The sequence below is a fragment of the Dermacentor andersoni genome, chromosome 1 (genome assembly GCF_023375885.2).
Source record: "Dermacentor andersoni chromosome 1, qqDerAnde1_hic_scaffold, whole genome shotgun sequence".
In the NCBI taxonomy this organism is placed as follows: domain Eukaryota; kingdom Metazoa; phylum Arthropoda; class Arachnida; order Ixodida; family Ixodidae; genus Dermacentor; species Dermacentor andersoni.
This window is the reverse complement of record NC_092814.1, coordinates 184,021,647-184,047,882: the sequence shown is the minus strand read 5'-3', so window position 1 is coordinate 184,047,882 and position 26,236 is coordinate 184,021,647. Positions and strand designations below refer to the sequence as shown.

At 47.1% G+C, this 26,236-nt stretch overlaps 1 protein-coding gene across 1 annotated transcript in view; it reads left to right on the top strand.

The window, feature by feature from the left end:
- Nucleotides 1-26,236, top strand: part of LOC126547259 (dual specificity mitogen-activated protein kinase kinase 7-like) — a 58,098-nt gene that overhangs the window by 9,782 nt on the left and 22,080 nt on the right. The window contains exons 3-4 of the mRNA XM_050195221.3: nucleotides 2,500-2,740; nucleotides 7,860-8,060. Coding sequence (XP_050051178.1) covers nucleotides 2,500-2,740; nucleotides 7,860-8,060 — 442 coding nt within the window. The remainder of the gene's footprint in view (nucleotides 1-2,499; nucleotides 2,741-7,859; nucleotides 8,061-26,236) is intronic.

Sequence of the window (26,236 nt, the reverse complement as noted above, 5' to 3'; positions counted from 1 at the left end):
CCTCTTGAACCATATGATGTTGTAAAACACTCTAAAAGTGTACTTGTGCAATCAATATGCCAACAGCTATTGTTTTTGAAGGTACAAGATGCCGTTAGCCAGCTACGGCAGTCGTGGTGCATGTGAAAGGACCCGACATTATCACTGTAGTGACTGCAATAGAGAGGGTATTTTTTTTTTTTTTTTTGAGTAGTCATAAGCAACTGCTGATTACCTTTCATAAGAGCCTGCACAATCAATTACATCCAGGTCATGCATTTATTGATGAGCTATACTCATCTGCTTGCTGCAATAATATTTATTTTCCTCTCTAGATAGGTGAAAAATGCATCCACACACGCACTCTCTCTCTCTCTCTCTCTCTGGCATAAAATGCCACAGCTGCGGTATTATTCTATGTTGAAAGTCATTTGTGGCTAACAGGTGCTTTTAGCAAATATATAGTGCCGTTCTTTCCGTATCTTTATGAGGTTTTACTGTACAGAGCAGTGCCTGAAGTCAATGCATTCATGAGTTATGGCCACATTATTCTATATAAAAAGCAATGCCTCCTCATGCTGTATGGTTGTCACCTTGTTTTCAATCTTCGTTTTTCAAAATTCCTGCTCTGTTAATGCCCTTCCTACTGCTGGAAGGCCGTTTCAAGAGAGAACTGTGGATATGGAGTGTGGAACCCCATTTACCTTTTATGTTCAGAGGGTGAAAATTCAGTGTCCAGACTTTCCTGAACAATTTCTTAGCATGATGAATGATTGGCAGCTATCTATTTTCTATGTGTAATTTATACACTGCTATAGTCAGTGACAACCTAAGAATGGACACCTTACACCAACTTCATAGCAATCATAATTACACCGCAAACTCATTACCACAGACATGGCGCTCTTTGGCCACACCTGGCCCTTGCGCCATAAAACTCCACACATCATCAACCTAAGAATGGAGTGGCAAATACACTGCTGTCCAATTTTTACAATTTGTGTTGATGTGTCTGCCAATTATGTTTGCTCATTTCTGTGATGTCAAGGCAGAGGCAAACTTCTTTTTGCAACTAACGTTTTCTAATGCGGAGGCACAGACAGCAGGAGCAGTGTAGTTTTGTAGGCTTGTTGTTATACTGGATCATATTAGGTTGTCACCAAGTATAGATGTCACAAATTGTTCAGATAAACAAAAAGGTGTGACCATATTAGTGGAAACATCAAGTAGTCGTAACACCCTGTGAGTTTTTTAAAGTAATGCCGTCCAGTTGAGATTGTTGTGATGACAAAAGCTCTCATTTTCTGCAGTGAAACATGGCTTTGGCAATGTTCCATGTTTAACTTAACACTTAGTGCAAGAAAACTTGTCCTAGGCACAACTTTAGGCAATAGTTGAGTAAAGTTTAAGTAGCATTGCTTATGTGGACATGGTCAGGGTTTCACTTTAAAAATAGTTATGCTTCAAGAGTTCTTGAAGCATAATGGCACTCCATCAGATTCACTTGAACAGCTTTGATGGCATTTCAGCTGTTGTATTGTTTTCATACATAATAATGCCTGGTTATGTTCAAAATGTTTGGGTTCTGAAAGCTTTCCAAACACTCCTGCTTCCGATAGCATTCTGTTTGGCTTGCTCATTGTCACTGCAGGCTTCCATGTCTGATTTTCGGCTATAAGTTTGCACTTATCCAGAGGTAAAATAGCTTTGGGAGCATACTCAAATTTAGCGTCTGTATCATTCACCTCTGCTGTTGCTCCTGTAGAGTTGAGGTTTTCGTGTGCTTTTGAACCTTGCCTGCCTGCCTTGTCTCAAGCCGAGACCCGTTGACAACCATCTTTTAAACACATTTGGGAACTTGCTAAGTTATATTAGTGTGTAAGCTGCTTGTGTGTGCTACTTGCACTGTTAATAGAGTGTTGTAGTTGAGCGTCCTTACAGTCCGCTCTGCTCTGAGTTGCCCCGCTAAGCCACAACGGAGTGGTGGGCGATTTTCACCTTTTGGTCAAACGTTTAGCGTAGCGAAGCGGACGTTTCGCGGTTGCAGCGCCCGCTGGCCAAATTCAGGGTAATGAAACAAAATAAAAACACCCATTGATCACTTTTCTAAAATAAAACGAATATATATAACTTATTTGTCCGTGAAGTATCTAGATGTGTGCTTATAATGCCTTACCAGTCGATTTTATCCAGTGGAAAATAAAGCGCAGTCTTGGGGAACGCCACATGATAGCCAGCGAGCTTGCTTTCTGCATCTAATCCGATCCTTTTTGATGCCAATGCTAGCCAACGTGCTGCACAGCATGCTCTGCTCAAGCAGCTTGTAAGTGGACCGTGTTTGTGTCTCCGCTAGCCCGCTTGCGGCTAAGCAGAGGGCGCATGTGCATTTGCACTTCCGCTCTGGTCAGCTGCTGAGCGGAGCGTAAAAACGCCAAACTAAAACACTCTAGAGTATAATGCAAAGCCCTGTGGTTTCCAGCTAAGGATGTTTGATTTGTGTTTTCATTCTGTGAATTACAGTGGTGGGGATTCCGAAAGCAAGTTGAAGGAGATTCTGAAGGCAGGAAATGTGCTCACCATTGGTGGCCAACAGCATCGAGTCGAAATGGCTGACCTGGAGAAACTTGGTGACCTAGGGTCAGGCACATGTGGCCATGTGGTTAAGATGCGCCACCGGCCCACAGGCAAAGTGCTGGCTGTCAAGCAGATGCGTCGTTCAGGAAATCGTGAGGAGAACAAGCGTATCACCATGGATCTTGAGGCAAGTCCTAGGCATATTCCAGCATACTTCGTAACCCAAATCCATACTAAGGAATTGCCGTATTTTAGCTCATTCCAACTTGCACCTTTACCAATGTTTTTGCCATTGTCATCAAAGGATTGCAAATGAATTAGTTCTCACTATTTTCGCATAGGTTGGCGGCGGTGGCGCTCAGCTTTTATTATGAAAGCTCATTTAAATATACAGTGAAAGCTCGTTAATTTGAACTTCAATAATTCGAATTTATGGATAATTCGAACTGTACGATTTGGTCCGGCGAAGCTCCACAGAAGTCTATGTATAAAAAAGCCCGTTAATTCGAACGCGAGAAGGTTCCGCCACGGATCATTCGAACTACGCGCCACCGTACTGGCGGCTTGGTGCCTGGCACACGGCCAGAGAAACGCGCCTACTGCCTACACACAAGGCTGCATCGCCTCCGAAATGGAGAGAACGGCGAGAGAAGACAAAATCTGGAAAAATCTAACCTGCGCAGGATCGGCCAGAAGGCGGCGGCGGCTGCCTCCTCTCCGTTCTATGTGACCTCCGAAACTTCTTGCCCTTCGCGAATCTTGGAGGCTTTGCAATGTAGCTGCTAATGTTGCGCGGCAGATGTTGCGGCAAGCACCAAAACATAGTGAATCAAGTGCGTCGCAGCTGCGCTTGCAATCAAGAACCGACAAATCGGGGCCTTCGCCACCTTCACATGTTCAGCGTCTTTGTCTCGGCAGTCTTCATCAGTTGTGCACGTCTGTTTTCAGCTTAGGATGCATGGGCCATCGCAATTCTTTATGATGGTGTTAAGCCTCGGCTTACGTTCGTTTCGGTGGACATCGGTGTTGTGGCACAGTCGGACCCAGAGCTGCGACTTGAAGATGGCGTGTGCCCGCAGCACACGCCATTACTTTCTGACAAACCAAATTTCTGACATGCCCTACTGCTTCCAAATCGCAGTGTACTGTTGTTCTCCTTGACTTTCGTTAATTTGAACTTTCGTTAATTCGAACTGAAGCGGCTTCCCCTTGCGGTTCGAATTAACGAGCTTTTACTGTATTATAGTGGAGCTGGATCGCATGTTCTTTAGCATTTTGAAGACCTGCCTGGGTTGCAGTAGAAATTGGCATGCTTATTAGTTGAAGTGTGAGCCACCCTTCTGTTTGCAGTTGTTGTGGAGTATGTGCGAAATGCCAAATACAGTTGAGCCACACATTAATGAAATTAGGGAGGAAAGTGAAAAATTCTGTGTTGCTTGAATTTTGTGGCAAAATAAGACATCACAGACGGAATGAGCTCAAAAACAAAAGTTTACTGTCAAAAGTCTGTTTGCCTACTTCGGCGAGTCTTGCTAGAGGCTATCCAGAACCGCATTGCCAACAACACGAAGTGTGCCCCCATGCTTCAACAGCATTTCTACACTGCTAAGCACGCTGTCCTGGCATAAGGAATGCCGTTGTCCCTGTCTGTGGGACACTAACCTGTAGATGCCGATGCGTCTCACAAAAGTGATCGACCCAGAATAAAACTTTCTTCTACCAAATCTCCATCTGGCAACACTGAATCCTTACACGATGTTTGCTGGGTGGTACAGAAACCAGTGTGCTTGGATGAGGGACCTTATTCTCGAACCATCACTGTCAGTGGCACGATATGGCCCCAGTTCTCAGTCCACGACTGCAGGCGCGGCAGCCCATGCAGTGGCCACCGTCTCGGGCACTATAAGCAAGCCCACATTGGTGGGACGTCTACTTTGTTTTCTCTGCTCACCACAGGTCAACTTCAACGCACACTGAACCACACACTACACATTGTAGATAGATGCACCACATGCAAAAAGCAACCCAAAGGGTAAAAAATACAAAAATAAAAAATAAAAATAAATTCCACATTATATGATTATCACGACAGTGCTGACCAAAACAAGAAAGAAGCAAGAAAAAGTGCTGTCCCCTGGAGCGCTTTGTCAGCCAAGTAAAAGTGGGCATAGCCTCCGAGACCGGAGGGCGTCGCGTGCTCTCTCTGAAAGCATGCGCCTCTCTATCTTGGAGGCTATACAGCAGCGGGCCACTGGAAGCCAAGCAAGCGGAAAATCCAACGTGGTGGCCTCCAAGATTGGGTAGCGTGGCTCGGAACGAGTGATTTTGTCTGGGAAATTGGAACTTTGGCACCTAAATTCATCCAAACAATTGGTTGCGAAAATGCATTAGCTCTATGGGAACCCTGACGGTGTATTTAGGAAGTCCGGAATATCCAACAAATCTGAATTCTTGGAGTTTGAAAAATCCCTCTGCTACTGTATTCAAATGTTGTGGTAGTCCCCATAGAGTTGGAATTCTTTGTCAACGACTGTAGTTGCTTTAGGGGCATTGCTGTTTTTGTAAGCTAAAATGGCGGCGGTCATGAAGTGTGCTGTGTTGGTATTTTAAGCAACTTAAAGAGACTGACAACCAATTTTCATGGCACCAATTTTTTTAGTGCAGGGAAAAGCTTATCGGTCCGAGTGTCTAATCATGAATTGGTAATGTAGGAAACGCTGTGGAACATTTTTTATCAAAATTTTTCGATCTGCAGTGAGGATGTAGTCGTTAACTGGAGGCATGCTGAAAACGGTGATAGGTGGGCGTGAAGGTGATTATACGCCAACATTAGTGGGAGGCAGATGACAAGTGCGGCTGTAGCTGTGAGAAAGTATTATTTTCGTTTATCAAGTCGATCTTCCTGCGATTCATTTTTTCCAAACTGTTAAAGTATTTTTGCAATAATAGCTATGTGTTCTCGTAGTTTGCTGTCCATATGCTTTGGTATTTAACCAGTCAAAACGAGACCAATTGGATCGAAAATGAAACGCTTGCACACGTGATACACAGTTCACCGTGTTGCTGTAGTCATGCATGCGCTTGTGCTTTCCGAACCATAGAATAAAGCGTGATTGTCTAATAATATACCAACGCCAATTTTAAGCAATGATTCTGCTGCACTTGATAACAGGCCACTTACGTACAGTAATCACATAGAATACTTCCAAAGTATGAAGATTTCACCGCCAGGTGAAATCTTCATACTTTGAAACTTCAAACCGCTTACTGGTTTTTGAGACTTCCTTTGCGAATTTAAAATTGTAATTCCTACCTAAATCGCGAACAGTGTGCTGGATTCTATCACTATAAATCATGGTAATTTCATTTCCATCAATGTCTCGCTACACATTCTGGCCAGTTGTCTGTCCTTCAAGTATGCAGAAAATGCATTTGAGCACTTTTTGGAACTATGTTAGCGTTACACAGATAGATAATGTGAAGACCAACGTTCTGGCAAATTTTGATAATGCTGGAATGCAGTTCAATGTCGATAGATATGAAATGTGTTGAATCCTTATGGGTGTTCGCCTGGGATACGAAAATTATTAGTTGCAGCGAGAACTTTGTTTAGGGCTTTCGTTTTATTTCAAGATTCGACTGTAATCAAACACTGGACTGCCTAAAGAATGTTGTACCAGAGACCACTATGAAGAGCTGCCTGATAATGATGACATACCGTATTATTTTTACACTCTGCAAAGGCATATTCTCCAGGTTTCTCCATGTATAATTTGGAAAAATTGGAGACCTGCTACTTTTTTGTTGTTTTAAGATCGGTGCATGTTACAATTGGTTGCAAATTTTTTCTCGCATTGAACCCACAGAAACTGGATGTGCATTATTCCAGTTAAATGCGGTAGTTAGCATAAATATTTCTGAGGAATGGCTTTATTTACTTTTACATTGCACATCTGAGCCCTCGTCACACTTGTCTCCTGATGGCTTCAACTTGTTCCTGGCCATAACATGCTATTTGGTGTTCAAGTACATTTTACTTTAAACATTGTCTGCAACACATTTTTTTCTGCCACAAGCCTTCACACCCTTGTTGCTGCCTAGCTTTCTAACTCTTCGTTAGGGTGCACCTCCTTGTGTGTGGAATTCATAGTGCTTAAGTAGGATGCCAGGTGTTATAAAATTTTTTGCAGTATTTGCTTGTATAGCGCGGGCAAGAGCAGGCGTGTAGGCTGCTTGGTGTAGTTAAGGACCCATTTTTCGGACAAGCCTGATAAATCAGACTCCTTTGCAGCACTGCCACCTATAGAGCCAATGTATAAGGACGTCTGAAATTTTGGATGCTAAAACTCGGTCCGATTTTCCGGACGTTCTACTATGACCGAAGTCCTAAAGTGCCAATAATTGAAGCCATCACTGCTGGCATTTTGATTATCTTGCAGCATTGAACCAGCATGCTTGCATGCCGATCCTCTACCAGCCATAGCCACTACGGCAATGCTCGGCCTAGGTGCTTCGACGTTTGCTACCAAATGCTTCCTGATCTTCAGTGCTGTCTATTTCATTGAAAGAATTCGCTGCTGTCATCAATGGCACCAACTCCGCTTTTGTCATCCTCTCTGATGGTCTCAATGCGTGGAAAGTATGGCAAGGGTCAAGCAATGCATAATGCAGGTTCCTGAAAGTCAGCTTCGCAGTAATACAGTGGTGTTACGTAGTGAAGCATATGGAGTGAGGGAAGGGGCCACTGTCACGGGACAGAGTATGTATTCTTTATTGACGGAAAAAACCAGTCGCAAAAGACAAAGGACAAGACAATCAATTGTGCATGCTCTGCTGGCCTTGCTGAGACCATGCCATTTCTAATGAAGCTCAGTTGATAGTCCAGTCGTTGTGGTGTGAACATCTGTTCTTGTCCTTTGTCTTTTGTGACTGGTTTTTTCCTTCAACTATTTACCAACTGGCCCAGATGTCAACCCTTCTACAATCAATTCCTTAATTATACATCTCCAAACCTGCCATCTCCTGCCACAGTACAAGCACTGATATACCTAATAAGTGTACTGGCAGGCCAGCAGAGTTATCTTCAGATGTGCCTATGGCAGTTTTGAGCCCTTAGGAGCAGTAAAATGCACGCATTCATTTCTTTCTGATGTTTTTGCAGCCCCTAGGGGTTCCAAAAAATTGGGACATAGACTGTATATGCTAAACTTCTCGAAGGTCAAAGTTTGTTTGAATGTCCTGAGTGTTTTCAGGTACAGTTAAGAACACGGTCTTGGAAGTAATGGTCTCATATTTTATATTTGCAGGTGGTTCTTCGTTGCCGGGACTGTCCACATATTGTTCAGTGTCTGGGATACTTGATTACTGAGGGTGAAGTTTGGATTTGCATGGAGCTCATGGAGACGTGCCTTGACAAGCTGCTGAAGCGCCTCAGGCCGCGTGCTCTGCCTGAAGATATCCTTGGCAAGACAGCCCTTGGAGTCCTTCGTGCCCTTCATTATCTCAAGGTAGAGGAAGGGGTTAACAGATGCACCTTACCTCTGTAAGCTCTTTAGTGAAGAAATACCATATGATTCAGAAACAGTAGAAAACAGGTGCCAGCAAAATGCAGTTTTCACGTAAACTTTTTGATATTTTTGCAGTATTTTTGCAGTATTTGCAGTATTTTTGATATTTTTTGCAGTAAAAGGTTGTTAATTCGGATGTAACAGGACCAAAAAAATGTCCTAATTATCTTAATGCTGTATTAACAAATAAACAAAAGCGGCATTCAGATCAAGCTGGAGCAGCATGCCTTTGAAGTACTGTGTATGGGCATCTGCCTTTTGCGCAAATCCCAGCTGACGTGCCAATTTTTCATAATTGTTATAAGTGGTCAACAGGTCGCAAGCTGTTGGAAGTGCCTAAACAAAAATCTAAAGTTAAGGGGGAACACTGGTATTGAAATTATGTTCATTTTATTTCACCAATATTAATGAAACTTTCCAGTCTTATTGTGATTCTTGTGCTGATTTCAAATATGTAGTTCTTTTTCCAATAGGCCATTTAGTTCTGAAGATAAATGAAATTCATTGCTCATCATTTGCAGAAACAATAGAAAAATAACCGGGCTACATACAAAAATTCACACTGGCACATGCCTAGGTACTGTTGGATTCTCAGCGCTGACGCCCGTTGTTGCGAATGGGTCGCAAGCCCCAAGGGTAGCGTTGGCCTGGCGGCCTGGGGCACAACTGGAAGCATCCGAAGGTCCCGGCAAAGCATGAGTCGACTGGTAACAGAACAACTTGTTTATTTTAACATCGCAAAAGAGCGGGCGGTCAGGTCGACCGAAGTGGAGAGACGGGAGAGCACGTAACTCAACGGAAGAAATCGGAGCCCCCCTCGGCGTCCGGGGGCAGCTGCTTTTATAGTCTCGGAGTCGAGGGCAAGAGGGAACGCCTGATAGAGGCCCACGTGACGCGCGGCACAGACAAGCTGAGAGACACGTTGGGACGAGTGTAGTGACGCATCCGTCGGCCCGGCGCCGGACAGACCTCCTCGCTTCACACTTGGGGAGCTCCTCTCCCCGGCTGCCGCGCTTTGACAAGCGTGGGCACACACACACACACGAAGACACGTGGCACTGAAACACGCCTGGACGCGCTTGGCGGGGAGGCTTTGCGGGAGCTCCGAACGGGCCAAAATGTCCGCCGCTTTGAACGAAGCCCCGGTGTCCGTTGCATCCGCGCCGGCTATACCGCGCGTCGTAGGCGAAACGTAACAGACCGCCCCGCCGGGGGAAGGAGATCCCGATGGTCAGGGGACTGCATCCGCTGTCCGGAGGGATGTCGCTTGATGATGCTCATAACCGAAGTCGGTCGTCCTTCGGCGTTTCTTGAGCGCAGCGCACAGAGAAGGCCTCGTTCTCTCGTTCAGGTTCACACAGGACACTGCAAAGTGACTTCGGGAGAGTTGACATTTTTGTTCTCGTTCCCGGCAAGCGTTAGAACTACGCCGAAAGTCAACCGCTCAGTCAGCAAGCACGGCACAACCCTCGCTAAGCCCTGCCAGGCTCTTTCCCCTTTTATACTACTGCCTAGTTCCTTACAGTAGTCTAGCAGCACTCAGAACGCGTCCACAAATCGGAAAATTGCACTAGAAAGCACATCATCACTTTGAAACACTACACAAAAGCAATATGTTAAAAATCCTGCCTCAGGAAGAAAAACATCAGTAACAAACAATTTTGAGGCTGATTCCCACGTTAGGGGCTTCGACTTAAGCCATCGGCGTTACCGTTGAGACTCCCCTTTTTGTAACGCACCTCAAAGGAATATTGTTGCAAAGCGAGGCTCCAGCGCAGGAGGCGGCCATTTTTGGGAGAGATGGTCTGCAGCCATTGGAGAGGGCAGTGATCCGTCTCGAAGCATGCGAAGCGGAGATCGCAGCGAGCGACCGTACACTAGCTCAGCTGGCGAAAACCCCGTAGCCGCATGCGGCGCGGTCTTTAATGCCAACGTCACCCCAGGCAGACACAGCTCCCAGTCAGTTTGTTGTTCAAACCACAATGCTCTCAACACGCGCTTCATGACGGAGTGGAGCTTCTCAACGGAATTCAACATTGTGTGGTACACTGAGCTGTGTAACAGCTTTACCCCGCACCTTTCGAGAAAAGTTGTCGTCAAAGCGCTAGTAAACGCTGTGCCCTGATCTGACTGGATTTCCGCAGGAAAACCAACTCGCGCAAATATGGACAGTAGTGCATTGACTATCTCAACTAAGCTCAGTTCTTGAAGCGGCACGGCTTCAGGGAACTTTGTCGCTGGGCAGATCACAGTCAAAATGTGTCTGTACCCCGTGGCTGTTACCGGCAGAGGTCCCGCTGTATCAATAACGAGCCGTCTAAAAGGCTCCGTAATGATAGGTACCAACTTCAACGGCGCCCTCGATTTGTCCCCTGGTTTGCCCACCCGCTGACAGGCGTCACATGTCTTCACAAAGTGGTCTGCGTCCCGAAAACACCCTGGCCAATAGTACTCTTGCAAGAGACGGTCCTTAGTTTTCTTAACTCCTAGGTGTCCGGACCACGAACCCCCATGCGACAAGCGCAACAGATCCTGATGATAGCATTGAGGCACGATCAGCTGATCGAACTCCACTCCCCTGCGGTCTAGATACTTCCGGTACAGGACCCCACCTCTTTCCACAAAGCGAGCATTTTTCTTGGCGATACCTTCCTTGACAATGCAGCGTATGTTTTCTAGGCTGCCATCCTTCTTTTGCTCGGCTATCAAAGCCGACCGGCTGACTTTTAGCAACCTATTAAGTCCGTCTGACGTAGGCGCGATGAGCAAATCTGCAGATAGCTCTTCTAACTTTCCCGCATCGGGAATTTCCTCTCCAGTATCTGGTGCCTTTAACGCTACAGGCTCAATTTTATTCCGTTCGGGCGTGCTCTGAATAGCAGCTTGCTGCGCCTCTGACCCTTTTTCATTGTTCGACAACGTCGGCCCCGCAACTACCGCCTTTGCAGCGAGCTCCCGAACTTTCGATCTGGTTAAGGCCTGAACGCTAGCCTCACCAAACAAAAGCCCCTTCTCGCGCAGGAGGTGATCGGACCTGTTCGAAAATAGGTACGGGTACTGGGGGGGCAGCATAGATGACACTGCGGCCTCCGTCTCAAGCGCTCCGAAAGGTCCTTCAATAAGCACTTTTGCTACGGGCAGACACACGCTATGAGCTTCCACGGCTTGCTTGATCCATGCACACTCGCCCGTGAACATATCGGGTTCTACGTAAGAGGGGTGAACTACATCCATTGTAGCTGCGGAATCGCGAAGCACTCGGCACTCTTTCCCGTTCACGAGGAGGTCTCGCATGTAAGGCTCGAGAAGCTTCATGTTCTCGTCAGTGCTGCATAATGACAAAAGCACTACTTTTGTTTTTGTTTCTGGACACTGCGCCGAAAAGTGACCCGGCTTCTGGCACGTATAACAAACGCGCGCTTGCCTCGTCTCGAACCGCTTTCTGCGTTCGGCTTCAGCTGCCGCCGTCTCCTTACGTTCGGTCGGACTGCTTTCACTCGCATCCGCACTACGTGTGTCCCCCTTTGCTCTCGTGGGTGTGAACTTCGGCCTCTCAAACTTGGAGCCAAATTCACCCTTTTGACCGTCCTTAGCTCCGCGAGCCCGACGCGTCACAAACTCCTCGGCTAGCTCGGCGGCTCTAGCCACCGTACTAACGTCTGGCCTATCCAAGACCCAGTACCGCACGTTCTCAGGTAACCGACTATAAAACTGTTCCAGCCCGAAACACTGCAGAACTTTCTCGTGGTCACCAAACACTTTCTCTTCTTTGAGCCACTCCTGCATGTTTGACATTAGCCTGTAGGCAAACTCTGTACAGTAGAACCCCGCTGTTACGTTCCTCACTGCTGCGTTTTCCCGGCTGCTACGTCGTTTTCATCCGGTCCCGGTATAGCTTCCATAGGATCCAATGTATAAGGAACCCCGCTGTTACGTTGTAGCTGTGAAAACGTTCCCGCATGATACGTCGCAACTTAGCACCCCGAACCCGCCTGGGCTAAAGTAGACAACGCGTTCCAACCGCCATTTTGGCTTTTGACGAGTTTTGGCTGGGCTTGGCCGGGCTTGGCTATGGAACTGGCTGCAAGAAGCCGCACGCCAGTTCGAGAGGCCGCATGAGGCCGCCGCTAAGTGGCCATTCGTGAAAAATGATCTTACTATCATCACTGTGATTACGGTCACCGCTTGGTTGTTGGACGGGTCGACTCACGGAGGAAGGAAACTCGGGAGAGGCCCTGACGTCACTCTTTGTGAAGCTAAAGTGAAACCGGAAGTTGGCGTTGCTCGTGGCGTTGCTCCGCCTATCGGGCCTGCTCTCCTCTCTTGTTTACGTTTCTCCCACGCCGCGCTGCGCGCAATCGGGCTGCTCGGACGCGCGCGCTCCGCAGCAATACTAAACAATCGTTAGCACGTTAGCATGATTACGCCAAAGAGGGCAAAATTTCCCGCGTATATTCGTTCGTCCGTTGCCATTGCCGTGGCGCGGTGACGACAAGGAGCACGAGCCGCATGATGCCGGGGAGTTGCCAAATCCTAGCTTTGGAGAAGCCGTCGCGGCTCTGGACCTCCTCCGCAGGTACGTCGCATCTCACAGCGACGCTGACAGCAATGCGGCCTTCCAGGGTATTGAGAAACGTGTGGCGATTTATAGCGAGCGAAAGAAACGGCAAGCCACCATTCTGGACTTTTTTAAGTCCTAAGCGCACTCTGTGAAAATAAATTGTCTATAGTTGAAGCTGCACTTTTTTCATTCATTTTCGGAGCTTTCCTCACTGTTGTGTTTTCCCGGCTGTTACGTTTTTTTCCCCCGGTCCGGTGAAAAACGTATGAACGGGGTTCCACTGTATATGACTCACTTCTGCCTTTCTCATTTTCCCGAAACTTCCGACGGAACGCCTCCGCTGACAGCCTGTACTTTTTTAGCAGACTCGATTTCACTTTGTCGAAATCCTCTGCTTCCTCTCTATTCAAGCGAGCGACTACGTCGGCCGCCTCGCCGGGTAACAAAGTGAGCAAGCGCTGTGGCCACGTTTCCCGAGAGAACCCCTGCTTCTCGCACGTTCGCTCAAAGTTAACCAGGAACAAACCAATGTCCTCTCCAAGCTTAAACGGCCGCATCAGGTCAGTCATTTTGAACGATACTCGTTCTCCTGCACCGTGTGCCTGACTTCCATTACGAGCGCGTTCCATCTCTACCTCGAGACGCTTCATTTCCAAAGCGTGTTCGCGCTCTTCTTTTTTCTCTTGTTGCTCTCGTTCTATCTGTTCTTTACGTTCACGCTCTTCCTTTTCTTTCTGTTCTTTTCGTTCACGCTCATCTTTCTCTTTCTGTTCTTTAAGTTCACGCTCCTGTCTCTCTTTCTGTTCTTTAAGTTCACGCTCCTGTCTCTCTTTCTGTTCTTTAAGTTCGCGCTCCTGTCTTTTTGCCCTCTCCTCAATGGTCTCAAGGCATTCCGACAGCTCGTCATCCTCCGCTTCTAACTCAAGAATAGCCCTTAGCAGTTCTGGTTTTCTGAGTTTGTCTGAGACATCCAGAGCCAACTCTCATGCAAGCTCCAGCAATATCGGTTTGCGCAACGACTTCAAATCCATGGCTGCTCTGAATGCTGCTTTCTCTACTGCCTACTATTGTCTTGCCGCAAACTAACCCGGCAGCAACGACAACCACAATTACCAGCTCTGTTTCTGACACTAACAAAAGCCTGGCAAAACTCAGAAGAAGAAAGTCCCGCACTCACCAAACCTCACAGCCAAGAATTCAGCGCAGTCGTTCCGCTGCAGGCAACCAGTCATCACACAGGGCTCGTTGCACTGCTCCCGGATGGTCGTTGTGCTGCTCAGTGTACAGTCAACCGCATATCTTCGCTGCTGGCCTCCGTTGTCGCGATCTCACCGCTGGCAACCAGCTATTGGCATCTCAGTGCTGACGCCCGTTGTTGCGAATGGGTCGCAAGCCCCAAGGGTAGCGTTGGCCTGGCGGCCTGGGGCACAACTGGAAGCATCCGAAGGTCCCGGCAAAGCATGAGTCGACTGGTAACAGAGAACAACTTGTTTATTTTAACATCGCAAAAGAGCGGGCGGTCAGGTCAACCGAAGTGGAGAGACGGGAGAGCACGTAACTCAACGGAAGAAATCGGAGCCCCCCTCGGCGTCCGGGGGCAGCTGCTTTTATAGTCTCGGAGTCGAGGGCAAGAGGGAACGCCTGATAGAGGCCCACGTGACGCGCGGCACGGACAAGCTGAGAGACACGTTGGGACGAGTGTAGTGACGCATCCGCCGGCCCGGCGCCGGACAGACCTCCTCGCTTCACACTTAGGGAGCTCCTCTCCCCGGCTGCCGCGCTTTGACAAGCGTGGGCACACACACACACACACGCACACACGAAGACACGTGGCACTGAAACACGCCTGGACGCGCTTGGCGGGGAGGCTTTGCGGGAGCTCCGAACGGGCCAAAATGTCCGCCGCTTTGAACGAAGCCCCGGCGTCCGTTGCATCCGCGCCGGCTATACCGCGCGTCGTAGGCGAAACGTAACAGTACTAGAAAACATAAGGAACACAATGGTAGGAATACTTTTCTGAAGTAACAAATTTTACTAATTCTATAGCAATTCAATCTTCACTGTTCCAAATGTGGGTACCCCACTGTCTGATCTAAAGCAGACCTGAAAATTTTTAAAGCATAAATTTCAAAATATCTTATTACCATTCTGTGCTTTGCACACACAGTTATGAGCCACAACAAAAATTATGGCTCTACCTGCCTTGAAGGCAAGGATATCGCTGCCATAAATCAGCAAGAAGTCAAAAATCGGTGTTTTGAGAAAATGAGAAAAAAGAAATACATTCACTTTTAATGAAAAGTGTAGAAAAAATTTCGCAATACAGTCGAACCCACTTATAACAATGCCAATTTTAACAATATATCGGCTACAACAATGAGAAGCTGCTGCACCATCTACTTTTGTATGTTTTCCATGGTGAAATAACCCGGTTACTACAATGCCCCGATGCCGCATTATCGGTTATAACAATGAAGTCTGGCTGCTGGGTGTCCGAGTCGAAAGGTAGTGAAATGCGAAATCCTTGAAAAGAAAAAAAAGAAAAAGAGAAATTCGAGTCGCTCCACGATGGGCCGCTGCTCCAACAGCCGCCGTGCGCTCATTTTCCAGCCATCTCCGCGCGGCTCTCTCTCGTCGCCCTTCCACCCCTCCGAAATACAAATGGACCATGCCAACTGCGCCGCAAGCAGATTGCTCACATGTTGCTCACTGGCTCCTCATTCAGTGCAGTTCTGCGAACAGCTTACTCGCTTGCGTTAGTTTTTGTTGGCTTTGTCAAAGTCGTTCTTGGCCACGCGGTTTCTCATCTTCGCTTGACTCGCCGCCGAAACGGAATATGGCTGATCTGCCTGCTGATCATTGGCAATGCACGACGTTGCCGGTGAAAAGAAACCGCATGGCTATGGATTTGGAGACTAAGTGCTTCTAACCGATGAGACGATCGTCGCGAACGTGCTTTCATCAGATAGTGACGGCGACGACGGCAGTGATGACGCGGTAGGGCAGGCTGCCTCAACGTTGTCCTCACAGGAGGCCCGCCATGATTCAGTCCCTTTGGGGCTTCGTTTTTGCGACGAACCTTCTGCTGCACTACATGGAGCACTTTGATGCCTTGGAGAAGGATGTCGGCAAGCTTCACGTAAAGCATGCATGGCTGACGGACATACTGTATTTACTCGAATCTAACGCGCACCTTTATTCCAATAAAACGGGTCCAAAAATTGCATGCTTGTTAGAATCGAGTACGAGCCTAAATTCGCGTTACCACATCACCATCGGCATTCGAAAAATGGCCGCCTCGTATGCGCTTCTAGCCTAGCTGCTGTAGCTTCCTTTATTTGCATACCTCCATGTTGTACGTGTAACCAGGTGCTGGTGTAACCTAGTCTACTGCCTGTCTTCCCATTTTCTGCGTTAATTCAATCAGCATGGAAGCGCCAACTGCGAAGACAGTCAGCCGACGATCGCGGCTCAATATCGCGCGTGCGAGGGCGGAAGGGCCATCTCATTCGCGCGCGAGGGACGTGGGGGGGGAGTTAGTCGAGAGAAGGGGCGGTTCTACTCTGGCGGCTGCTGCTTACAGTGCGGCTGCCGTGTCTTGAAAGCGATCTGCGATGTGGACAAAGTACGTGCCTGTGCTGGCCTTACCTTCAAAGCAATCTGCGATGTGGAAGAAGAGCGCCCAGTGCCGGTAGCTTCATATGCACTGTGCTTTCGACGTTCACTTCGCAATGAAGATAAAGACAGCACGAAGGTCAATTCATGCTGCTGCTGCTGCACTTATCTTGCTTAAGGGGGGAGGTGGGTCCTAAAAATTTTGTTCTTATTTTTGGGTGAATATTTAATAAACTCCACTGTCTGGAGTAATTTTTCATGCTGATTTCAGATCTGTAATTAGATTTTTGATAGCTGTAGCAGTTCAAAAAATATTGAGGTCTGAAGTCAAATTAATTTCAAACTCGTTACGGGGCTTTGTGATGATTCCGTCTTGCTAAACCAAAAACTAAATGCATGACACCATTGCTAAAGACCTACTGTAGGGGGTGATGCTATTTTTATTCATTTGGAAGCATTTTGCGGACAAAAAGAACAATCTAGCATTTATTATGAACATTTCTTTTTCTAATTAGCAGCGATTACTATACCTGAATGTAATTTTCATGACGGTGCAAGAGTAATAAAAATAGCATCACCCCCCAGATCATTTCAATACGAATAAATTGATACCACCCTTGTCATTTTTGGCCAAAAACAAACTAGAAAAAACACCCGTAAGGCGGAGTACAGTGTGCAAAAACATCGAACTGAAATAAACGCATTTGAAGTTGCAAACAAATGTAGCTTTTGCTGAAGTGAATCTACAGCAATACAAATGGCACCGTATTGAAGCTCTATGTTTTGTAAGAATGGCCATACTAAATGTGTGACTGCACACTCTCAAAATAATAGCACACTGGCCACTGAACTAGCACAAGAAACTTTATTAGGCACCATGCTCTACAAAGAGCATGGTGCCTGGGTTTCAAACCGAAGGGTAGAACTCTGTGTGGGCATGAATATAGTTCCAGTGTTGTACATGCAGGCTGCCTGATTGATAGCAGTCTCCATTACAATCAGTGAGGCATTTTTTCATTTGGTATAATTGACCATGTCACTGAATGAAGGCTCTGAGTGTAAGTAGCCTTCCAAGTCATCTTCACCTGACAGTGGCTGTGGAACTTAGGATCAGAGAGCCAGTGATAGATATGCAGCTGCTAGGTGCTTTCCCGAATTTTACTTTTGTATGATGCCTCGATCACTTCTTCAGCCAGCTGTGTGCCAGCCCAAGGGGCCTAGTGAACAGAGCTCATGATGAGGTTCTCTTTATGAAGGGGTGGTATGATAGATATTGTTAGGAGCTATCATGACAATATGATAATAGAGTGAACGCGCAATGTGCTTGGTTGCGAGTCCGAAGTGCCGATGTGCGAAATGCATAGCCGCAGATACAAGGAGCCGACGCGCGATGTGCTTAGTCGCGCAGTTCAAGGTGCCGACGCGCGAAATGCCTAGTCGCGGGCTCGAGGAGTCGACCCTCGGTGCGCTTATTCGGGCAGTCCGAGGTGCCGACGCGTGAAATGCCTAGTCGCGGGCTCGAGGAGTCGACACTCGACGCGCTCATTCGCGCAGTCCTACGTGCCGACGCGCGAAATTCCTAGTCGCGGGCTCGAGGAGTCGACACTCGATGCGCTTATTCGCGCAGTCGGAGGCGCCGATGCACAAAATGATTACGTGACGGTCCGAGAAGTCCGCGCGCGATGTGCATGATCGCAGAGTCGGAGACTCCCTATGCGCGAAATGTTTAGCTGCGTTTCCGAGGATTGCGTGCGCGATACGAATTTGTCACGAATTCGAAACACCAAGTGCTGAAAGGCTTAGCCGCATGTCCGAATATTCCGCGCGTGAATCTTGGTCGCGAAGTCCGCGTCGCCGATGCCCGGAATGCTTAGCCGCGAGTCTGAAACATCCACAAGCGTAGGGATCGGCCACGCTACTGCGATGTCCGCGTAGCGCTCGTTTTGACACGTCGAGATTACGGCCAGTGGAGACATCAAACTCGCGAGGTGCAAAGAGCCGAGCAGACGACGCGAGCGCCAAACCAATGGCGAACCGCGCTGGAGTCACGTGGCAGGCGCGGCCAATCGCAGACTCCGGCACGACCTTCAATGATTTGCTTTTTGTGCGCTTGTTTCTGTATGGAGGATATCGCTGAAGCGGCAAATTTGAAGACGGAGAAATGCGCTTTCCAACGAGACCAAGATGGCGGCGCTCGGCCGAGCCGTTCCGGAGATATTGTGGCGTGAAAAACGCTGTTCTTTCTTGATTTCCGCGAGATTTTTCGCCACCTTGGCTAATAAAACGAATTTTTTAGAGCACTTCTAAGTGGTTTACAGTGATGGTATTTGGGTATCAGATAAAAAAAAAGGGTTATAGAAACTGAAAATGTGATTTTCAAAAAATCGATTTTCTGGCCATTTTTCGCGATGTAACGCGATGACAAGCCAATTGAAGTGGTCAAATTGTAAAAATTTTCGATTTTCTGATTTTCTTTTTTCGCGGTCTACAGACCTTTATTTACCTTGTGGGGAAATATTATGACAAAATATGGAGCAGAAACCGAGAAAACAACACTTTCCTAGAGTGCTGTCATCAAAAATTGCAAAAAAAAAAAAAAGTATTCGAAAGGCACCGTCGCACTGCAGTTTGCTCAGCTATCCGTTGGTGCAGCACCCCCATCTTGGTATCATTGTAAACAGGAGAGATCGGAGCTCAAGATAGTACAGCGCCGTGTTTCTGCACCATAAAATAAACGAGCAAATGCGAGTGAAAAAAAGGCACAAGGAAGCGCCATTGCGATTCAGCGCAACAGTCACGTGGGGCACTCGGCGTGCTCCTATTTGCTGTTGTAGATTCATACCGGCCAACTCTTCTGAATTCTCCGTAAAATGTACGTATTTCGAGCAGTCTTACGATTTTATGAATCTTGCTTGAAATTTTACGGAAAACATTTTGTGTAAAAAAAAACGTGAATATGTAGTAAAACTACACCCTGGTACCTTGCGCCGCCACAAGAGGGCAATATGTATGCGTGGTATCATCATCAGCAGCTACAAGGTTGTAGTGACTTCCATCGTCTATTAGGGGGGTCACGAATCAATATCCAAAGCTCGATAGTGCCGATAGCAGCTCTAGCGCCTCCGCGAAGCTGTTGCCGTGCTGTTGCCTTTGTTTGCGCGGGTGCGTGGGTTTGGATTTCAGTCAGCTCCAGTCACTGCAGTGTTAGTTAGCCTCGCCTTTTGTGTGACTAGCTGCCACGTCAGATGCAGTGCGACTCCGTCCTGTAGCGGCCTTGCAGTGCAATGGCGGGCTCGAAGCCCCGAAAGTACTTCCAAGTGTTTTTGAAATCGTACACAGCAGAATTTCCGTGCTTCGTCGAAGAAAGAGGAGAAGTTCGGATTCTGCACCACGTGTGACTGTGATGTGAACATCTCGCATGGTGGCAATTCTGACATCAAGGTCCACATCGCTTCGAAAAAGCATCGGGGATACATGTGAGCCACGGACAGCCAGCCAAGCCTAGCAAATTTTGTGCGCAGCGACAACGCCCTCGGTATGAATTGTGCAGAATGCCTCTTCCTGGTGTTTTTAGTTGAACACAACATCCTGCTGAGTGTCAGCGATCACGCCAGACCGCTTTTCTGGAAGATGTTCTCCAAGTGCAGAGAAGCGAAACGCTACGCCTGTGGATGCACAAAGACTACATCAATTGTTCGGGAAGTGGCTGCCAACGCGGAGACTTCTTTGCTGGACGTCCTAAAACAGCAAGTATTTTCGATTGCTGTGGATGGCAGTAAGAATAGGGATATGCAGCTTTACCCTTTTGTTGCTACATATTTCAATAAAGAAATGAGTAGAGTCGAAAGCCACCTTCTTTGCCTCTGGACAATCCAAGGGGAAGTGACGGGTCACAAGATTGCAAATCTGGTTCTGGATGAGATGATGTCGCGGAATTTGCCTGTTGGAAACCTGTTGGCTATGTCTTCGGACAATGGCAATGTCATGAGCGGCAAGAAAAACAGTGTTTCTACTGTATTGAGAGGAGCTCAACCAGGTTTGATAGGGGCTGGTTGCCTGTGCCATCTCATCGACTTAGCCACCCAAAAAGGAGCTTCATGTTTTCCTGTAAAGGTTGATGAGGCTTTGGTTGACATCTTCTAGATAAAAGCTCAAAACAGAAAGATTGAGTTCCAAAAAATGCATGACGCTGAGGTCAGAAAGATGTTGAAGCGCTCGCTGACACGTTGGCTTTTGTTGGGAAAGTGTTTGAAGAGGCTGCTCGACCAGTGGGAAGCACTACTCAGCTTTTTTTTATTTGAAACAAAGCAGTGCAACAAGCAGAGCTTGTTTTCAGAGTCATACCAAATTCTGAAGACTTCCTCACAAACCCCCAAGAACCCTGCACTGACCCCAAAGTCTGCTACACATCTTCACAAGACTGCTGCAGGCCTTGGGAATCCCGCCGCCATAGTTTTACGAATTTCCAAATATTCAGGTTGGCAAGTATGTAGATTTGAATTGCTGACCAGCTGCGCGTTCTGATCAATGTGATTAATGATTGTGGCAGCTTAACGCACATGTTCTGTGATGAGCCCCAAAGGAAGCAAGTTCTGAACGGCCGACGTGTACGGAAGACCATGAAAGGCATGGAACAGAGGGAGAAAACTACTCGTAGAAGTGGATGCCACCAACTGTGTCGACGAGGCATGACTGGTGCACGAGGGTGACCAAGAAAGTGCAGCGTGTCCATGTGCGGTGCTGACGTCATGACATCGGCGAGTGCAGAAGTTTTCGCATCAAATATTCAGCTGTGGATTTCAGCTTTAAATCTCACTAATGAAGAGGTTGCGCAATGAGAGGAGACAAGAGTGGACGTATTGAATGAGCTGTCATCCACCCCTGCACGACGCATGGATGCACGACACAACAAGAATGCTACTAAGGTGCACGAAACGGCTGTAAAGAAGCGAAAACCTACACTAAAACGTAAAGAAAATGTGTCCTCACAGGCAGAGGACTATATCCCAGGCGTGTTTTAGGTGCTCAAAGTAAAGATTTAAATGTTTACAACAAATGAAAGTTTGAGCTCCACTTTCTCAGTTTTAATTTTTTGTGTAGTTGCTTGTAGTCATCCCAGTGCCATTTCGCAACTAATGAACACAAAAATATTGTCTTTTGCACTTAGATCCTCAAACATCGATGAGTGCAATAAAGCTGTCCATTTTTATCTGCACTGCATAAAAAAATTTATAATGGGTTTTTGCAAACGTCGTTAATAAGACATGCATAGGAAACTTAAAAAAAAATATTTATGCTCATTTCGGCATTTAAAAAATAAACCAATAGCTTTCTTGCACAGAAATGGCCTTTGTGAACGTGCTAATTTGCAAATCTTGGCTAAGTTATGTGAAGTTAATTGATTTGGGGATGACCATTAGAGACTGTCAAGTGTTGTAATTCAAGAACTATAATAGATAGCACAAAACTGATTTCAGTTATATATCGGCATAACAAATCACACCTGCATGTCAATTTTCATCAATTTATTCCCATAAGTAAAAAATTGTTTTCATTGACAATCAATGCTTTGCCTTTAGGGTGAAACAGCTACTTTTCTGTTTGTTTTTTACTTTGGACATTCGTCACTCACACTGTGCAATAAAATTAGGCACTGCGACAAAAGTTACAGAAGTGAGGCTTTTCAGATGTTATGGACTTCGGATAAAACGGACGTTTTTTGTCGGATTAACAGGGTCCATTGTAACAAGAGTTGACTGTATTTGAGGACATAATGGCAACTTAAGGAATAGCAACAGTATTTAATAGACAAGATTCAATATATTCATTCCAAATTTTTGCACTGCTTCTGTTACCATTTTCTAGTGAGGCTGTTCAATAAAACCACCTTCGGTCTCAATTACTGACTGAATTTGAGTTCTATAGTGGCTGCATGCTTGGATTAGATAGTGTGTGTTGATGCTGATAGCAGTCTTTAGTGTGGCTTTAGCATTGCAAAAAATTTTACACAATTTTGTAAAGGCAAAGATCAATGCAACAATGACTCTGGCTTTGGTACTGGTGCAGTGATGTCTCTGTGGATAGGCATCGGAAGTGCACAGAAGGGCAGTGGCCAGCAGCCATAGCATAGGATGCTGCTATTGATGCTTTGTTGACCTGACTATTATCTTCTACCACAAACCATATCAAGCATCTGTGGGCAACATGTGTAGCGTTTGCCACCAGTTTCAAGAATATAGAAGGGATGGAACTTCATTGAAAGACAAGGAGGGGAGTGGGTGTTTGGCAAATGCAGTGAGTGAAGAAAACATTTCCAATGTGGAACTTCATTGTACTAGAGCAGTCGAGTGACATTAGGGACATTTAAGTTGCCTTGTAGATTAGATTGCTAGCAGTTATAAAAATCTTGCATGAGCATCTGCCAGTTAGAAAGTTTCAACTCCTATAGGTGCCTCATGCTTTGACAGATGAGCTAAGGTGCATCCATGTTAGATGATGCTAAAAAAAGCTGGTTAGATTTGAAGGGAGGCAGCTCAAGGTGGATGTCCGACATTGTTACAAGTGATGAAAACTGGGGGGGTATTCTGTAAGTGTCCACCTAGTGGACATGTTCATTTTGTCTGCTGCAGAAGTTGTGATTGACTGCGCTGGGGTATGCGTCAGAACGAGACAAGTGGCCCCAGTCAATGAGTACTTCGGTAGCAGATGAAATGGACCTGTCCACTAGGTGGACACTTACACAATAACCCCCCCCCCCCCCCCCCCCTGGAGTAATCAGTTCATCCTGAGAAGAAATGCCAGCTGCCTGTATGGATTCAATTCTGACATAGATCCACCAACAAAAGTCAAGCAGCCATGAACTGTTGACAAGAAAATGATAGCAACTTTCTTGTGGAACAAAGGGTCATGTTATGATGGTTCCTCTTGAGGTACCAAGGACTGTTTCTGATATTTAAATGGTGTGTAACACTATGCCTCCCAGAAGGTCATACAGTAAAAGCTCGTTAATTCACAACTTGTTAATCCGAAATTTCGGATAATTTGAAGTAGCTGCCATGGTCCGTCTAAGAATGTATTGAAAGCAGTATATAATGCACCCAGCTAATTCACACTGAAATCCTCACCGCCACCGATAATTCGAACTCCGCACCGTCGTGGATGGGGAGAGTGCTAGCGTGCGGGAGCACGTTGGCAATGCTTGCGTCGCCGTACGGGCTGCGAAGCTTTGCTCTTTTCATCTGCGGCCCTTTGTTTAGGCCTTACTGGAGAGAGATGCGTTTGTGCCTGGCCAGGCATGGCCAACACCTTTGTTGTAGGTCAATTCTCTCCCTTTCTTAAGACCTTCAAGATAAACACGCGGATGCGGCACTGCGTGTTTTTTATTTAATTTTTTTCATGTTACATAAGGAGGTTATGCTCTTTCTCTGTGAGGTGTCCTGCCAAGAAGCGGCACTAGGTCATGTCTAAAACATGGTGGCCATGACATTTGTTGATGCTCGCAGTACCAAAAAGCATAGCCTTTGAGATTAGTAGCTATTACTCAAAGGAAAGCATTTCTGGATGGATGGATGGATGGATGGATGTTATGAGCGTCCCCTTTGGAATGACGCGGTGGGTTGCGCCACCAGGCTCTTGTTATTATATTGCCTAATGTCCTACCTATGTTAAATAAATGAAAAAGGGAAAAAAAAAACTGAAGAATTCCCATCACCAAACTTTTGAACCCTTATTGCGAACTTTGTTTTTGTATGTCTTCATTGTTTGTCGTTTCCCTGCTTTTCTTCGTGTTTGGACGCCACCTATATGTATAGTGGAACTTGGCAGCATGCAGCCTCGTCAGTTGGTGCAGCTACGAGAGTACAATGGAGACCGAGGTCCCAGCAGGTTGTGGTGCATTTCACGAGTGCATTTTAGAGCGCAGGTCTTGTTTCTGCGGTGAGCATCGGTGGCGCAAAGGCGCGTTTATAGTCCGACGTTTTCAGCGCGTGTTGCTTGCAGTCAGTCATGCTACACCACTTGCGCTGCGTCAGCCGAAATGCCGTCCCCTCTAGGTTTCTACGCATATGCCATTGGCTGATCCCCAACCCGCGCGCTGCTTTGAACGACTATCTGCGATTGCCGGCAAAGCAGCGGGGGCACATTTTTTTTCTCCGCGCCATGTATTGTACATCAGTGCAGTCGGCGCGACGAACGCGTGGCTGAAGCAAGAGCCATCTCCACGTCGGACTCCGTTGGCCACATCCGGTTTAGTTGGCTTCGCGAGTACTTCTAACTACAGTCAACGACCGATTTTTCGGACCCTCTAGGGAACGTAAAAACGTCCGAAAATTCAGGCAGTCCGAAAAAATGAATGCATGCAAAAAAACGCACCCTTTTTATTTTTTTCTCAGATCTAGAGGTAAAGGGCGAAGTAACAGGCTTCCGAAACCCTGCCACAGCATCAGTGAAGTGGCTATAAAAAGAGGCGTTCAAAAACTCTGTATGCAGCCGACTGCCGGTTTATTATGTACATGTGCATCGTCGGGCAGGCGGTGTTATTGCTGTAGTGGCTTGAAGAACTTGTTCATTGTTATTTTGACGGCGTTCCGGTTGCATGCGATCATATTCGCCTCGATCTGAGCAAGGGTCACGTCAGCACTGTACACCGATAAAAGAGTCAACAGTGCTCGCGTCAACTCGGCGCCTGTAGGTGGCGCAGGCATTGGCTCCTCATTTTCAACATCGGAGTCTTCTGAATCTTCCACAACCCGACGGACTATTTCCTCGTCAGTCAGTTCTGCGCGGAAGTCGAGCTCGTTGTCAGCGTCAACAAACTGTTCAAAAGTTATTTCCGTGGGTATGGAAACCCCAGCAGAGCGGAGGTCGTTGATCACGTCGTCCGACGGTACTGCTTTCCACGCTTCGATGCCATCGGCGAGGACGACGAAGACGGAGTGGGCGCCATCGAAGGCAAGCGAAATCCTCAAGTTGCGAACAGTGGAGTTCGCTCATGAGCGTCGAAGCACCTAGGCCTAGCGTCGCAGAGCACACTTGATACAACAGACAACCACACACCACGCTAGCCAAAACGTGGCCTGCGCAAACAAACAAACAAAATGGCGCCGCTCCGGAAACTCCGCCGGAGGCGGAAGTGCGGCAATGAACATAGCCAGCGTGGCCAGACCAAATCGGTGTGTGACGACTAGATTCGGCTAGTTGTGCTTCAAAGCGGTGATATGCTTCGGCTGCAAGTGGATTTCCTTCTCAAGGGCGCTGCGCGAGGAGCCAAAAATTCCTTCCGTCCGTCACAAAGTCCGGAAAATTGGACGGCGGGGGGTTCGAGCGTCCGAAACTTCAGATGTCCTTATACATTGATTCTATGGGGCTCGTGGCGGTGCCGCAAAGACGTCCGAAATATCAGGCATGTCCGAAAATTTGGGCGTCCGAAAATTCAGTCGTTGACTGTATAGACGTTGTCCTCACCAACGTGGTGTAGCGTGTGCACACGCGCACTCACGCTACGTCAAACTATATATGCACCTTAACTGAGCGATTTCTTCCTCTGGCTTTCATTAGTTCGAATTTTGTATAATTCGAAAGAATTGTTGTAGCAACCCCACGGAATTCGGATTGAGGAGCTTTTACTGTATTGAGCTGCAAGAGAAGTGGTGTTGATTCTGGGTCGCAAGCCCCAAGGGTAGCGTTGGCCTGGCGGCCTGGGGCACAGCTGGAAGCATCCGAAGGCCCTGGCAAAGGATGAGTCGACTGCTAACAGAACAACTTGTTTATTCTAGCATTGCAAAAGAGCGGCCGGTCAGGTCGACTGAAGTGGAGAGACTGGAGACGACGTTACTCGATGGAAGAAATCGGAGCCTCTCTCGGCGTCCGTGGGCTGCTGCTTTTATACTCTCGGAGTCGAGGGCAAGAAGGAACGGCTCGGGATAAGGCGCACGTGACGGCG